Source organism: Struthio camelus, chromosome 18 (assembly GCF_040807025.1).
Source record: "Struthio camelus isolate bStrCam1 chromosome 18, bStrCam1.hap1, whole genome shotgun sequence".
In the NCBI taxonomy this organism is placed as follows: Eukaryota; Metazoa; Chordata; class Aves; order Struthioniformes; family Struthionidae; genus Struthio; species Struthio camelus.
The window spans coordinates 681164-695650 of record NC_090959.1 but is presented as its reverse complement, the minus strand read 5'-3'; the positions used below and the strand labels follow the sequence as shown (position 1 = coordinate 695650).

The 14487-nt window shown below is 47.5% G+C and overlaps 1 protein-coding gene across 8 annotated transcripts in view; it reads left to right on the top strand.

The window, feature by feature from the left end:
* TP53INP2 (tumor protein p53 inducible nuclear protein 2) overlaps positions 1 to 13974 on the top strand; it is a 34705-nt gene extending 20731 nt beyond the window's left edge. For 3 of the 8 annotated variants that reach the window (XM_068912182.1, XM_068912185.1, XM_068912184.1), the window contains 2 exons: positions 1435 to 1777; positions 3961 to 13974. In XM_068912182.1, coding sequence (XP_068768283.1) covers positions 1435 to 1777; positions 3961 to 4213 — 596 coding nt within the window. In that variant the 3' untranslated portion in view covers positions 4214 to 13974. The remainder of the gene's footprint in view (positions 1 to 1434; positions 1778 to 3960) is intronic. The other 5 variants (XM_068912187.1, XM_068912188.1, XR_011135263.1 and 2 more) reach the window with 4 other exon arrangements.
* The last annotated feature ends 513 nt before the right edge of the window (positions 13975 to 14487 follow it).

Here is a 14487-nt window from a genome sequence, read left to right as displayed (position 1 = left end):
CTGCAAGAACCATTGATCTCTGATTTCTTTTGCACCCTTACCCACCAGGAGGGTCACACCTGTCCATAGAAACACTCCACCAAATCCACCCCAACAAGAATGGGTCCCTCTAATGCCCTGTGCTGAGAAGCCTGAAACACACTGCTGAACCCAGGAACGCATCTCAGTTCCCTAATGCATTCAACACTAAGAGCAGGCTCCCTTCCCATAGCACAGCCAGCAACTCCTGACACGGGAGTCCCAGAAAAGCACCAGTCCAACTAACTTGCCAAGCAGAGGCGAGGAGGGAAAGGAAAATAAAGGCTGGAGCTTCAAAGTGATGCATGCAGTTAGTATGAACAGCTCACCAGTTGAAAATCTGCCTCCTACAGACTGAAGTCAAAGGCATGGTGAAAACTTCTGGTGAATGATTTATTCACTGAGAAAAAGATTTCTTCCAGGAAAAAAAGCATGAACTTTTTTTTGGTCTCAGTGATGGGTGTGAACAATTGCAGGAATTAAGTATTTGTATTTTCAAGCAAAGATTCACTTAGTAATTCAGCTATTGTTCTTTTGAAAGGCAGGGTTCAAATCAAATAAGTTTACAGAAAAAAGCAATGTTTCTTTCTAGCTGAATGCCTTCCTTCATTTCATGAAGAAAAAAAAAAATTGCTTCAGTAAGCCCTGGTGATTTCCCTGGTGATTTCAATTTTTGGTGAAACCACTTAACCAGAAATATTTGCATGCTTCTCTTGCTTGCTGTTTCAGCAAAACAGGGGATTTCTGCTATTTCTGCCCATTCGAGTCCCCCTCAGCCCCATAGCATCACTGGAGCCAATGTCTGGTGAGAAACTGGTCTAGCAACCTTCAGTGCGAAGGGTCCCAGCCAATCTTGGAGGCCAGCTGACCTCCCATGCCAGCCAAAGGGGCACTGTCTGTGTGAGCAAGTGCTACGTTTGGCCTCTTGCCTGGGATGGCGGCAGCACTTTGGGGGAGCTTGGAGCAGCCACCCCTCCAGCCGTGGGTGCCGTTTGCACCGTCGCTGCTGGTGACCAGGGAAGAAAGGCGCTACTGGAGCATGGGCACCTCCAGCTTCCCTGTGCAGATGCTGCCATGGTCCTTGGAGGTCCTCCACCAGCCCAAGCTCAACTGACCCTTGCTGTGGCCTTGCTGTGCTGCGGTGGTGGTTTTATTTTGCGTGGTGGTTTATCCTTCAGTGAGAGTTCCTGTATGTTATACTATATACATATATAATAGTATTGATGCTGTTGGGGTGTCTTTTGTACTAATAATGCCCCCTTTTTCTCCCCCCTCCCCCTCTCCCTCCCCACTGTATATCGTATGTGTGTGTGTCTTTGCTCCATGCTCCTCCCTGCCCTTCTTTGCATGGCTTCCAACTCTTGTGCCGCTCTCGGCTGTCCCACCTGCCGGGCGGCGGCTCTTGTCTCTCATTAGGTAGTTATGCCTCAACCTCTGGTGAAGAGCAGAGGGTAGGTGAGAGAGCTCCCGTATGCACGCCCCGGGGGTGCCCGGGGTCCCCCCCGCCTACCACTTCTTCGTCCCACTCACTCCGTGACTGTGTCGGCAGGCCCGTGCCCTCCCAGCCCGACCCCTGCTTGATGGACGAGAGTTGGTTTGTCACCCCTCCCCCCTGTTTTACTGCAGAAGGCCCCGGCCTCGACAGCATGGAGAGCAACCCCATGGAGGATCTCCTTATTGAGCACCCTAGCATGTCCGTCTATGTCACCAGCAACAGCCTCGTGGTGGACAGGGAGAGTCCCGAGGAGATCAGTGAAGGGTGAGTGAAGGGTGAGAGTGGCACTGGCATCCTCCAGGAGCTCGCAGGGATGGCACAAGGTGGGGTGTCCTCGGCTGGGCTTTGCTAACCAGCCAGGCTGGGGCTGCTGGTAGCCCTCACAGAACAGCTGAGGGCAGGGATGTGAGGGACCAAGGCACTCAAGCCGTCAACGCCTGCCTGTCACCGTGGCCTCCCAAATCACTGCTGTCCCTCTCCTGCCCAGGAGTGTTAGACCCCGCTGCCCTGCAGCCTGTGGGACAGACCAGAGCTGCCGTCAAACCTGGGCTCAGGCCTCCTCTCCTAGCAGGTCCAGGCACCCACACTGGGAGGCTGGCCCCCGTGCACCTCTGCACAAAAGCTGGCATGCCGCAAGTTTCAAAATATGTCACTGAAACAACCTCAGTGTGTACCTGGTCTTTCGGGACTATGTCAAGAAGACCTTGCATATGGGCCAGGCCTGCTGAAATCCTCTCTCTGTGCTTCTTGCCAAGTTGCACTGAGAGAACCTGGAGTAGCAGGGCCCACAGCCCCCCTGCCATGGCACTGAGAGACCAGCCTCGTTTCCTGCCTAAAATAGTAACTCCTGGCAAGCACCCATCAGCTGAAGGTGCTGGCCATCGCATCCCACTGGTGGGCCCTGAGGAAGATGTGGGTTTGCCAGCCTGCCAGGTGGGGTTTAAGCACAGGGCTTCACATGGGCAGGGCACAAGGAAAGAAAACTAAATACTCAACAGCAGCAAGATGACCCTTGGGCATGCTGGGCACCTTCCGCACTCCCCGGTTACAGGGGTGCTGCAGGCATTGCTGCCCTCCCCACTTCTCCCTCCCTGCACTTTGCTGGGCAGCTACAGGGGAGTCCCACTCTTGGAAAGGTCAGTCTCACAGTCCCTGGGTAACTGAATGTTGTTCTCTTGCCTTTACCTACCAAGTGAGACTTGCCCACTCCCACTCCCTTCCTCAGGAGCTTGGAGGGATGGAGACCCTCCATCCTCCTTCCCCAAGACCACAAACTCTTTGCAGCCCAGAGGGGGCTCCTCTCCTGGTTGGTGCCCTCAGCTACTAATGCCCCATGCCACCCAGGAAAGCTCTGACAGTGCCCACCTCCCCGCTCTGCGTGCATCGCTCAGCCTTACCTCTGCAACTGAATCCCTTGTACCACCCTGACATGCTCCAGCACCCTGCTAGCCCACTGGTCCCCAGCCCTCCAGCCACCTCCCCGTATGAGCCCTTCATCAGGATGGACAAAGCACCTCCACCATATTGCAGCTTGGTTACTTACTCAGCCCCACTCAGGACAGAATGTGGGAGCAAATCTGCTTCAAGCTAAGGGACACTGGCTAGTGCTGTCTCCACTCTGATTTTCCATTTGCTAAGTCTTCTCAAGGGCCACAATTTGATCTCAAGAGCATAAGAGGAACCTCAGTGCCGGAAGGCAAAGAAAGGGACCTAAAGGGAGTTAGAAACAGGCAAGCAAACAAAATCCATTATAAGCAGGATGGAAATGAGAAACCTGTGAACTCTGCTTGGCTTCCCTCCGCTGATCTCAAGGAAGTTGGTGGCAGCACAGCCACCACAGGTCTATGGGGATAGTCCCATTTCTTTTTAGCGACTGGATTTACTGCAGGTCTCCATAGAGCCATGCTGTGCTGGGTGCCTTCCCCCCACCACCATAGAGCTTGCTACAGGGTGAGAGCTGAAGCGGCTGAAAGTGCTTTGGAAACAGTGCTCTGAATCTGGGGACTGTGTGCAAGCAAAAGATGTAAATGATACTCTCATAAGTGGATGTGATCTGACTACGGAAGAGAGGAAGGCAGTAGCTTAGCATCTTTCTAGGTTTGGCCTTGCATGTATGCTCAACAGACAAGTGCTGTTTGCTAAAGGTATGTCAGCTTGGCTATTGTCACCATTTTAAAGAATTAAGCTGACAGGATGGTCTTGGCATTGGCAAGTTTTCCCATGGGCCTTCATGAGGTCAGGGCATGGTGCGACATGTAAGCACCTCAGCCAAGCCGGGTGTCACAGGGTGGATGGGAGTATGGCCCCACTGCCTACGTTCAGCAGTCCCTGGAGACACTGGTCCCCTTCTTGCCAGGGGCTGGGGGTGTGACCAGTGCCACTGTGCAGCGCCTGCGGCCAGGCAACAGTGGCCTCTAATGGGCCTGTCTCTTGTTATCTCTCCCCAGGGAGGTGCCGGAGCCCCAGCTGGAGCGCCATGTGCCACACCACAGCACGTCTCTCACAGTGAAGGCAGCCATCCTCGAGAAGGTCAGCCAGGCCCGGCGGGTGCAGCGGGCCAAGCAGCTGGCAGAGAAGCACCGGCTCAGCCAGAAGGCCCTGCAGCGGCAGAACCGTGCTCGCGAGCGCCCCTCGCGCAGGATCAAGCAGCAAGGCGGGAGCTTCATCCACCAACCATGCCAGCGCCATTGCAACTACTAATCTCTGTCAGGAAGCCTGCTCCACTGGGGCATTATCCGTTCAGCTTCACCTCCTCTCTCATAACACTTCCTCCAGTGAAGGGAGGCTTCAGCCTTCCACTGACATAAACCTCTCACCAGGGAAAGCGTCTCTGCTCTCCCCACTAGAAACACTAGTTACGCCAGCCAACCCTCGCCAGGCTGCAGTTTCACTCCACCCCCTCTTACGCCCATATACTTGACCCCTCACTCATTACCCCCCTCCCCTCCCTCATCTGCTGCTCCTTCCTCCCTTCTCTCCCAAAATGCAGACTGAACTGGACCCGTGAAGAAGTCCCCCAGCACAGTGTGGCCTCATGAGGCTGCACGTCTGCTTTCAAGTATCAGGAGTTCCTCAAGCCCAGTTAAATTTCATGAAGTAACATGGGGGTAAACAGTTATTCCCCAAGGAAACGCAGTTTCCAAGGTCACGTTACCCCTTAGAGCACCCTTCTCTCCCTTTTGCCCCTCAACTTGCATGCGTTCTTCCATCTACCCTTACAGTGATGCCAGTATTTAAATGGGAAATTGGTATTCCCAGTGAAATCGCCTGTTTCCAAAACGCAACACGAAGGCTATTCCAAGTTTAAGGAAAAGCCTGTCTTTTGTGTACTAAAGAGCCTGTGACATCAGTGCCTTTCTTTATGACATCATGCTCTTCTCCACATAAACAGACTGTGATGTCACAAACAGAGATACCAAGCTGAAGTGAAAAGAGGAACAAAACAAGGTTTAGTATTCTTAGGAAAAATATAATCAGTGACATTAAATAAGAATATTTTTTCCCCTCCCCACCTCCCCTTCTCTCGCCATCCCTCTTGATGTCTCTCTCTGAAGCAAAGAGGAAACCTGACCCTTTCTGAGGGAGAGGCTCTGTGTGGTAGCTGGGCTTGGGTGTCACCCCCAAGCTGATGACACTGCTGCTCCACGCAGAGGCACTCTGCTCACCAGGAGTGAGCCGCAGCAGCTGGACACTGCTCTAACCTACATTTCAGGCCCAGTGTCAAGATGAGCCAGTTCAGGCTGTGGCAGCTGCAGGTCGCTGCAGCCTTGCAGGAGATCCAGCCCACATGATGCTACATCGCCTCTAACCCCTCTCAGCCTTTAAAAAAAAAAAAAAAAAAAAAGTACCATGTCCAGGCTGTTCTTTGGGAGTTTCTGGGTTGCTACAGGGAGTCTCACTGTGCTTGCTCTGCCCGCTCCAAACTAGTCAAGGCTCTTAGGCAGCTCATTGCCAATGGGAAGGCAACCAGGACCTCCCAGAAGGGTCTGAATAAACCAGCATTGCTCATGGCAGAAATAGTCAGTGGTTCAGACAAAAATAAACGCAGCAACCCGCCCCTTCCCCTTTCCCTCCCAAATTTCTTTCTTACTTACAGTTTTACCTTGATAATACAAGTTTTACCTTGATAATACAGTTTTACCTTGATAATACAAAACCACCACTATCCTTCCCAAAAGAGCTTGTCCCAGGCAGAAGGCTGATGGAAATATTTGTGGGAGGGTCATCCAAGTGACTGAAAATACCCCAGAGGATCGTCAGAGCCAAGGTTTTGCTACTGATCAAGAAAGCACACAGAAGAACCATTCGGCACCTCTCCATTGGCTGCTGCAATCCCAAGAAAGGCTTTGCCCACGTGGGTCGGGTGCCCTCCAGAAGCCAGTGCCCTGCAGAAATCCAGGCAGGTGTTGGTGTTTTGTATTTTTAAAGACAACCTTAAAAGAAAAAAAAAAAAAAATCTCAGGAAACAAAACACTGACCCAGCTCCAAGAACATGCTAGCACTTTGCAGGAGCGGTTCAACCAGCCATTCCTTGCTGCAAAGACAGAGGAGTGAGCCCAAGGGGGAAGGGAAGCCATTCTATCTGAGAGGCCAATGCCTGGTGCAGAGACTTCAGTAGGACAGCAACAACTCCAGATGAGCAGTGATCCCACTGAGCTGCTGGTTGTACTTGTTTGAGTGAGCCTTGTCTTTTTAATGCTCCCCGCTCCTGGAGCAAGTCACCTGCCCAAGCCATATATATGTGTGTGTGTGTGTGTACATATATATATATATATGTGTGTGTGTGTGTGTGTGTGTGTGTGTGTGTGTGTGTGTGTGTATATATTCACACACACACACACACACACACACACACACACACACACACACACATATATGTATGTATATAAACATATACTTGAAAGAAGCACCGTTTAAGCCGAGGAACATTGGTCCACCAACATTCAGGGTTTGCTGTCCATAGCAAGGCCTTCTGTGGTGAACAGCAATGCCCCTCTCCACGGATGGGAGTGCTGGTTCCTTGACACCTTCATGGTCCCAGGAGATTCTCCCTCTTGCTGCTATCGCTGCCGGATGGCTGCCCTGCATTAATCCCTGAGAGGGAAGTGGAGAAGAGGACTTGTGCAGCTTCTCTGAGGTGATTAAGTATGTTGACCCTGCTGGTGAAATGATGTGAGACAAGAGAGGAAGTGAGGGAGATGGGATGTGAAAGAGAGGCCAGAGGAAAGAGGACAAACTAATGGAAAATATAGGAATGGGAGCAGCTGAGAAGTGCTAGTCCCAGGGGAAGAGCTGTAGACCATATTCTTGCTTCTCTGGGAGGACAAGACCAGGTCGCCCTACAGCCGTGGCAGCCCTGCTGCCTGTCCAGTGCAACTGGGTTCAGGCAAGAGGTCCAGTGTGTGGTGAGAATGTCAATAGGAAACCCAAGGATTTGGCACTGTTGTTGGACTGGAGCCATAAAGTGAACTCCGAATGACTATAGGAAACTCAAGGGTTTGGCACTGTTGTCAGACTGGAACCATAAAGTGAATGCTCTTTCTATCCCACTAAAAATGGCATCCTTTGACATGAAGGGCCAAATTCAGTCCTGGGGTAATGCTGAATTTTAATACAAATCCCTCCTCTCCCTCAACGGACTTGTCCTTGACTCATTCTACCTTTAAAAGGACACTGTCAAGACTGACAAGAAAACCCTGCTCCAGCAACAGCCAAGATAATAAACGGCAGAAATTTGCTAAAATCCCTTGGCTCTAATCCTGTGCTTTACTAGTTTTGCACCCCATGCCTGGAGTAAGGATCCCAATCTGTTCATCGCATCCTGCTCATGGTCAGCTTTACAGGTAGCTGCACAATGCTGCTGAGTTTGGATTTCTACCGCCTGAGACAATAAATATCCAACCCCCCCTCCAAAACTGTGATTTCACTGACGTTTCTTCCATTCAACGTTGTTAAATCCCTTAGTGTCGCTTTGTGAACTGTTTTTAAGTGACTGTGTTAAGTCCAACCTCAGACTGCTGAAAGTCTTTTTTAATGACAGAAAAAGTAAATCACTTATCATCCTCCAGCAATCTGAGACTGAGAAGCCTGGCTAGCATGGGAAATGGTTGATACTGTTTGTCTGCAGAGTCTTTCTGTAGCTCTGATGACACAGTATTTCTGAAAGCACAGAGAGTGAAAACAATTTCAAATATCTATTTTAAGCTATGCTTTGGAGCCTTTCAGTTTCAATTCTTCCAGGCCAGTTTCTTTTTAAAAAGTCCTGCAGGGATCTGCGCAGAGACCTGGAGCCCTCATAATACAAGTGGCCTGAAAGTTCTCATGTGATGTGGAAATGCATCCTGCACTGCCCTGCTATATAGCAGCAGTGCATGACAGAGAGCAAAACACAGTGCTGGCTGCTGTGCTAATGGAAAGAATGTGTTGGTAGCTATGGCTGCTGGCAAGCCCAAGAACTAGGCACAGGCCCCAATTCATATTTTGCATCTGGCACATGCTCACATACCTGCAAAGAAGTCCCAGTTCAGGTCTACCCTCCATAGCTTGATCCCATTTCTATTAGAAACCGGATTTCAAAATCTGCTTTCTATTGTCAATAAAATGCATAGTTAAATCTTCACAGGCAGGAAATGAGCTGTTTGTTCCTCTGCTTTTTCATCCTTTCCAGTAAATACAGAGGTACTAGAGCTTATTTTCACAGAGGATGGTTTATCAGCAGAGGGAGAAAGAGAGAAACCTTGCGAAGCCCTCGATGATCTCCCACCTCTCATTTGGCATCATCACTTGTTGTCTTCAGGAGCTGGAGTGGAGAGTGGATGAGTGAAATCATGTTTCCTCGCTGCTGAAAATAACACCAAATTGGAGACAAAGACCTGCTGTTTCATATGCAGCTTATTCTCTACTAGACATTGATGATTCCTTAACTTGAGGGGAAAGTTTACATCCTTTTACATCCTTGGCTTCACATTTAATGCCTTTTTTTTTTTTTTTTTCTAAAGTCATCCCTGGTATAAACTGGGAATGTTGCATTTTTATGAACATTGACATAAGTGCTTGTGAAGCCAGGACCGGGATAGTCTGGAGCACACAAGTGTTTCATAGAAGAGGTTCAAGCAGCAAAGTAGGGTTGGGGCTAATGTCTGGCTGCCATGTTCCTCGGTCATCGCTCTTTCCCACCACCTCTGGTTAATGAGCTCTGCAGCCAACAGGTTGCTTCCTGCTCAGGCAACAGCTTTAGAGGAATATTTTTTTCTTACAGCCCAGATGTACGTCAAGAATTGGACAACCCTGGCAATTTTCTGCCTTCCAGCCCATCTTTCACCTGTTGCTGTTGTAAACTGTGGCATCTGAGGCTGGGGGGGGGGGGGGGAAGGGAAGGGAGGGGGTCACAAGTTCCTTGATGACGCCTTTCACATGAGCTCCCAAAACAATACTTTGTGTCCCCTCCCTGCAGCTCTGAGGTGAAAATGAGCTGGGGGGGGGGGGGGGGGGGCAGCAAGGCTTCCTGAGAATGTCAAGCTCCTGGGTGAAAATCGTTCATAACCTGTGCTTCCCATGTCTGCTTATCTGCTTGCGAACACCACCCCAGCAAGAAACCCCTCTTCAAAACCATCCTCTGCTTTCCTTCTTATCCCTCTTGAACCAGGTGGATTTGAAATTCTTGGCAAACCTCCTGAAGAGCTCGATGGTGCTGGGTGAGTCCCCTGAGCACTGCTGGAGCAGTGGCTCTGCTTGGGATGGCTGCCGACCGCCAAGATGCCTGCGTCTATCATCCATTTCCAATGGCTAATGCTGTTATTATGTCCTATTTTTAGAAAGCGAATACAAAGTATTTTGTTTTCCTTTCTTCTTTCCATGCCAGTCTGAGACATCCTTCACCACACTACTCCCAGCCAACACAGGAAACAAAGCAGAACTATTATCACACTTTATATCAAGAATATGTTTATAAAGGGTTAATAAATTATTAATAATGTTTTAATTAGGAGGTTAATCCTGAGCTGTCGAATCCCACAGGTTGTTGGAGTGCTCTTACCCTGGTATATAGGCTCCTATGGTACCCCCTCTTTATTGTTTGGAAACGTGCTCATGTATTAACATCTATTAATCACTTATTAATCCTGTACAAAGTGAATATTAATGCACCTATTATAAAGTGTGACCAACACTTCTTATGCTGTTGCAGAGATGTGTTTGAGCTGTGCTTTGCGGAAGATTTGCAATGCTGCTGTCCTATAGAATAATGATCACTAGAAGAACTGGTCTGATACCAAATCTCTTGCCCTAGTGTTGTAAGATCAAGAAAAACCCTTTATGCTAAGGTTATATGCGTCTCCTTGTATCTTAAAACTAATGAAAGGTGCTTAAAACTGAGAACTTATTTGTGTGTGCACATATGTGCATGTGTAAATATTTTAAAACCCAGAGTGGATGTTCAGTGGATTGTTCTGAGGTGTTGGGTTTTTGTTTTTTAGTATTTTGCATTCGGTATTTTCAATTTGTTATTAGCTGTGTGATACTCCCAGTGGGAATTTTAAGCAAACACAGCAGTGGCTGGCAGGGAGGGTCTTGTGCTGATGTCCTGCTTAAATGACTAGGTTGAGTTTTTAATGTTTTTTTTTTTTTTAATTGTGTAGAGGGAAACTACAGCATGGACTCAGGGACAAACAAATATTCTGGGGTCTTTAAAAGTGCATATTTCCCAATTCCTCCATTCGGATGTAGGGTTTGTTTGTGTCTGTGAGGCTGTTTGTTTGGTTACTAATCTGCATGGTCCTGAAGCACTCTGTTAGGATATTTCTGATATCTTTGTTAGGAAGCCTTTCTCAGCTTGCATTGGGTGACAGGCTCTGCTGGCTGCTGCTTGTTGGAAGAGAAATAGGCTTTGACTGGCACTAGCATCTCCGCCCAGAGTGAAAGCGAGCCATGGCCGTTTCCTTGTGGTGAAACCATCTAGGAGTGGCATCCCCACCTGGCTTATGTATGGCCTGAAAATTCACATTACAACTGCTAGAATGTAGCTGGTCCCTCCTTAGGCCTGTTTTGTTGTAAATAACTAGGTACAGATTTTAAGCAATATGTCTGAAAAGGCATAAGAGGCTGGGAGGCTGGAGGGAGGAAATCCAAGCAGAGCTGTGTTTTCTCCGTAAGCCACAGCTGGCCTGGCTCCCACCAGGTCCCTAGGATCAGAGGGCAGCCAGGCTGGGGGAAGCGGTTGGAGCAATCACAGAGAGAATTTCTAATGCGGGAGATAGATAGGCCAATTTGGGGCGGGGGGAGGGGGTTTCCCCACTTTGGAGGGAATTTTTGTATTTCATGCAGGGAAAGCATTAAAAAAAAAAAAAAAACATTCCCTGGTGGAGAGATCTGGTTAAACCTTTGTTCAGAAAAATGTCAGCTTTGCCTCTGCAGCTTGATTGTGCTGCAGATATGGTTGGCAGTGGCTCTAAGCTGGAGCTGCTTTGCTGAGAGGCCTTCTGTTCCCACTGGGATTTGGGAGCTGGCACTCACCCGGACATCAGCTTCCCAGCCCCACCCTGATAAGCTGGAGAGTATTTGGGGGAAGACTCTGTGAAGCGAGTGGGCAGAGCAGGGTGGGCGTGGGAGCAGGCAGCCGGGGGATGAGCCCCCATGGGACTTCCTGGGGACAGACACCTCTGTGCGGTGCACAGGGCCCCGGGCCAGGCTGGGGGCGGCGGTTGGGGCACTGCACCCAACCCTCCTGAGCTGACCCATATCATGGGGCAATACTTTCCACCCCCTCAGAGTCTTGTGGTTTAGGGAATCTTCAAAGCAATGCACAGGAGATTTGCATCTCAGTTGCCTTCTTTCACTATGGGGCAGGGCAACCTGGTACAATACCAGCACTATGCATCACTGCTTCTAAACTAGCTATTGGACCTGTTGAAGTGGATAGCAAGGCTCCCATTGACATCAAAAGGCGCACAGGAGAGGCAGCCCTCCTGGAGAAGTGCCACCTTTTGATATTAAAACCAGATTGCACCAGGACACATCTAAACCCACGTGTTCTAGTGCAATGCACCTCCTAGGGCAACTCCTTGGGATGGCTCTGCTTCGCACACTGTGCAAATGCAGGGTATCAGCCGCTGCAATCATAGCCCTTTAATACATAGGACACCTCACCAGCATTGCATAGGAGCCATCAAAAGTCCTTTTACTGAATTTTGGCTTTCACTTACAGTTAAAGATCATGAGGGTGGGCTGACGGGAGGTGGGAGCAGAAGGCAGGGGCGCTCCACCAGAATGGACCTGCTCATTTAATACTCGGAAACTAGCACCCATGAATATATTTTCCAAAAGCATCTGCTCTGTTGTAAAAAGCTCAATCTGAAGGAAAACAATTCTTTCCATCCAGTTTTTCTTTCTTTTTTATAATGGAAAATGTAAATACGTAGCTCATCCCAAAGATCACCTCCATGGAAATCTTCACTGTTTCTCTAGGCATATTTCTAATGAATAGATAAGCTTTGCATTTACATCTTAGCAATATTTTTTTCTCTTCCATTCAGCCTCACTGGGGAGAAAAAGTCACTAGATATTCACTTATACCAGTCAGAATAAAGAAATGAAGTAAAAGTGCTCCGTTGAGATTTTATAATTTGATTCGACATTTTTTTGAAATTGCTCCCAGGTAGGATAAATAGCAATGCCAGTTCACTGCATATAATGGAAATTAAATTGCATTGAGTCTTGTCTTCCTATGAATGTGAAGATCAATCAATGTGGACAAGGGAAAGCTTTCCATCTACGTCCATTTCTCTCTGCTCTGTTCAGTGCAATGTCAAAGTTAGGAATAATTTCCCAGTGTCCTCAAGGGCGCAGTCCTTATCGCATTGACACGAACAGAGCATCTCTTAATGGGAATAGGGTCACAGAAGTTGGATAAAATGGTAGGAGAGGCCCTACATGTTTGGCAAGTCTCTTTTTTGGTGAGAGGCTTACAAATCATCAAAACCATAGGAGAGGCTGTCTTCTGGCCAGGAGGCCAGGGAGGGAGCACTCATCATCTGCTTGCTCCTTCTCCCCCACATGCTGACATGGCTCTTGACAATCAGAAAAACTGGGCCAGCTTTTACATGAGGCCTTATGTTTCATGCAGTTAATCAGTGTATGAGCAACTAGGCTTTCTTTCATTAATTAACCTTCTTTCCTTAAGAAGATGAGGATGAAAAAGATGAGCAGCTCCATTTAATATCAAATATGTCTCTTAATGTGTATTTCTGCATTTTTTTTTAACAAGGAGATTACATACAGAGTGTACACCCATCTAAACTCACTTACTCAGAGCTAATACCTACTAGACTACATCAGCAGATGTTGCTTTTCCAACCCTGTATCCCCAGCTAGCAAAGTGTTCTGTTAGCGGGAATCTGCTGCACACCTTGTGCTAGCCATGATCATGCAATCTTGTAACATGAAAATACACTGAAGTGAAGTTTTGGCTCTGTTAACAGCGAGCAACAAAACTCTCGCTAGCTTCAGTTGTGTTAACATTTCATCATCTATGCAGAGGAGTGGAAGATTTTTATTCCTTGCAGCGGAGGGGGGAACAAATACAGTAAATTCTAGGGTGTAACTTAAAAATGGGTTGCACAACATAGGGGAGACCAAAGTTTCTCTGCTCTTCTACATTCACCTTGCTTCCAGTTGCCTGAGAAGCTGCTAACAACTATGCCCAGTCTCATTGAAGGTTTTATCTTCAGCTCTGTCTCATCACAGTTGCTTCTGGAACTCTCGGGATGAAGGAACAGCTTAAGGTGTACCCATAAATAGTAATAGTCTTTTCTATTTTACCATAAATATAACCGTACTGTAGCAATTTAATGTTGCAATATTTTATTTGTATATATCAACCCTACAACTAGGTAGTCTGCTTGTAAAACTCATCTATATGCAGTATACATCTCCATGCCATATTGACTGTATATGTGCCTTTCACCCTTTCTCACGGCTTGTTGTCTTTTTTTATAATGACTGCAGAACTTGAATAAATCAGTGAACTATAGTTAAAAGTCCTATGCAAGAGATGAGTGGGAATTAAATCTTCAACACTTCTGCATTTTTATGTCGTTTTAAAAGTAGTTGCTGGGATTTTTGGAGAACTCAATAGAATTAATTCCCTAAAAAGCCGAACACTTTGGTTGCTAAATCTCTTAAACAGCTTTGAAAAGCTCAGCCTAAAACCTGATTCCTCACCAGTTTGTGCATGAAGACAAGAGTATTAGTGACATAACTACCACCAGCACTTCGCCAAAACAGACTGTGTTCAATATCTATTTTGTTTTTTTTTTTCTTTCAAAGGCTTGTCTAAAGAGAAAGTGCTATTTGGGCTGAAAGGGTTGCCTTAAACCTTCCTTAAAACGCATTTGAGAACATTATTTTCTATTTTTACCAGCTCTGTCCCCTACCCTCACCCCACTATTGCGCTGAAGAAGAGCAAATACTGAGAGCGTATGCAGCTGACCTGTTTAGAGTATGTACATCGTAGAGGAACCAGGCGCACAAACGATCAAGCGGATTAACACATAGTAATTCTCCATCAGCTGTGTTCTGCCCAAGGGTGATTAGACTCTATTGTATGCCTTACAATAGTGGGACAACTTTGAAAACAAGATTTTGAGAAGACAAAAAAGCCTCACATTTTCTACATCACCAATGCTGTAGAACTGAAACCTAGGTCGAAACTTAACAAAATACATCCTTTCTGTGTGCTACGTGTTAAAGCAACGTAAGGAAGGTTAGTGGAGAAAGGATGCCTACTTCTCATAGGACATCGATTAAACACGTGCCATGTGTCAAGAGGCTGAAGGATATGACTGCCAGGAATATATGTAGTGTGGCTGTGTGTATGTAACATGATTTTGGTTGTTAGATTGCAATGCTGTCTTTTGACTGAAAAAAAATTTAATATAAAGGAAAAACACAAGAAATAAAAAAAAATATATTTAAAGCCT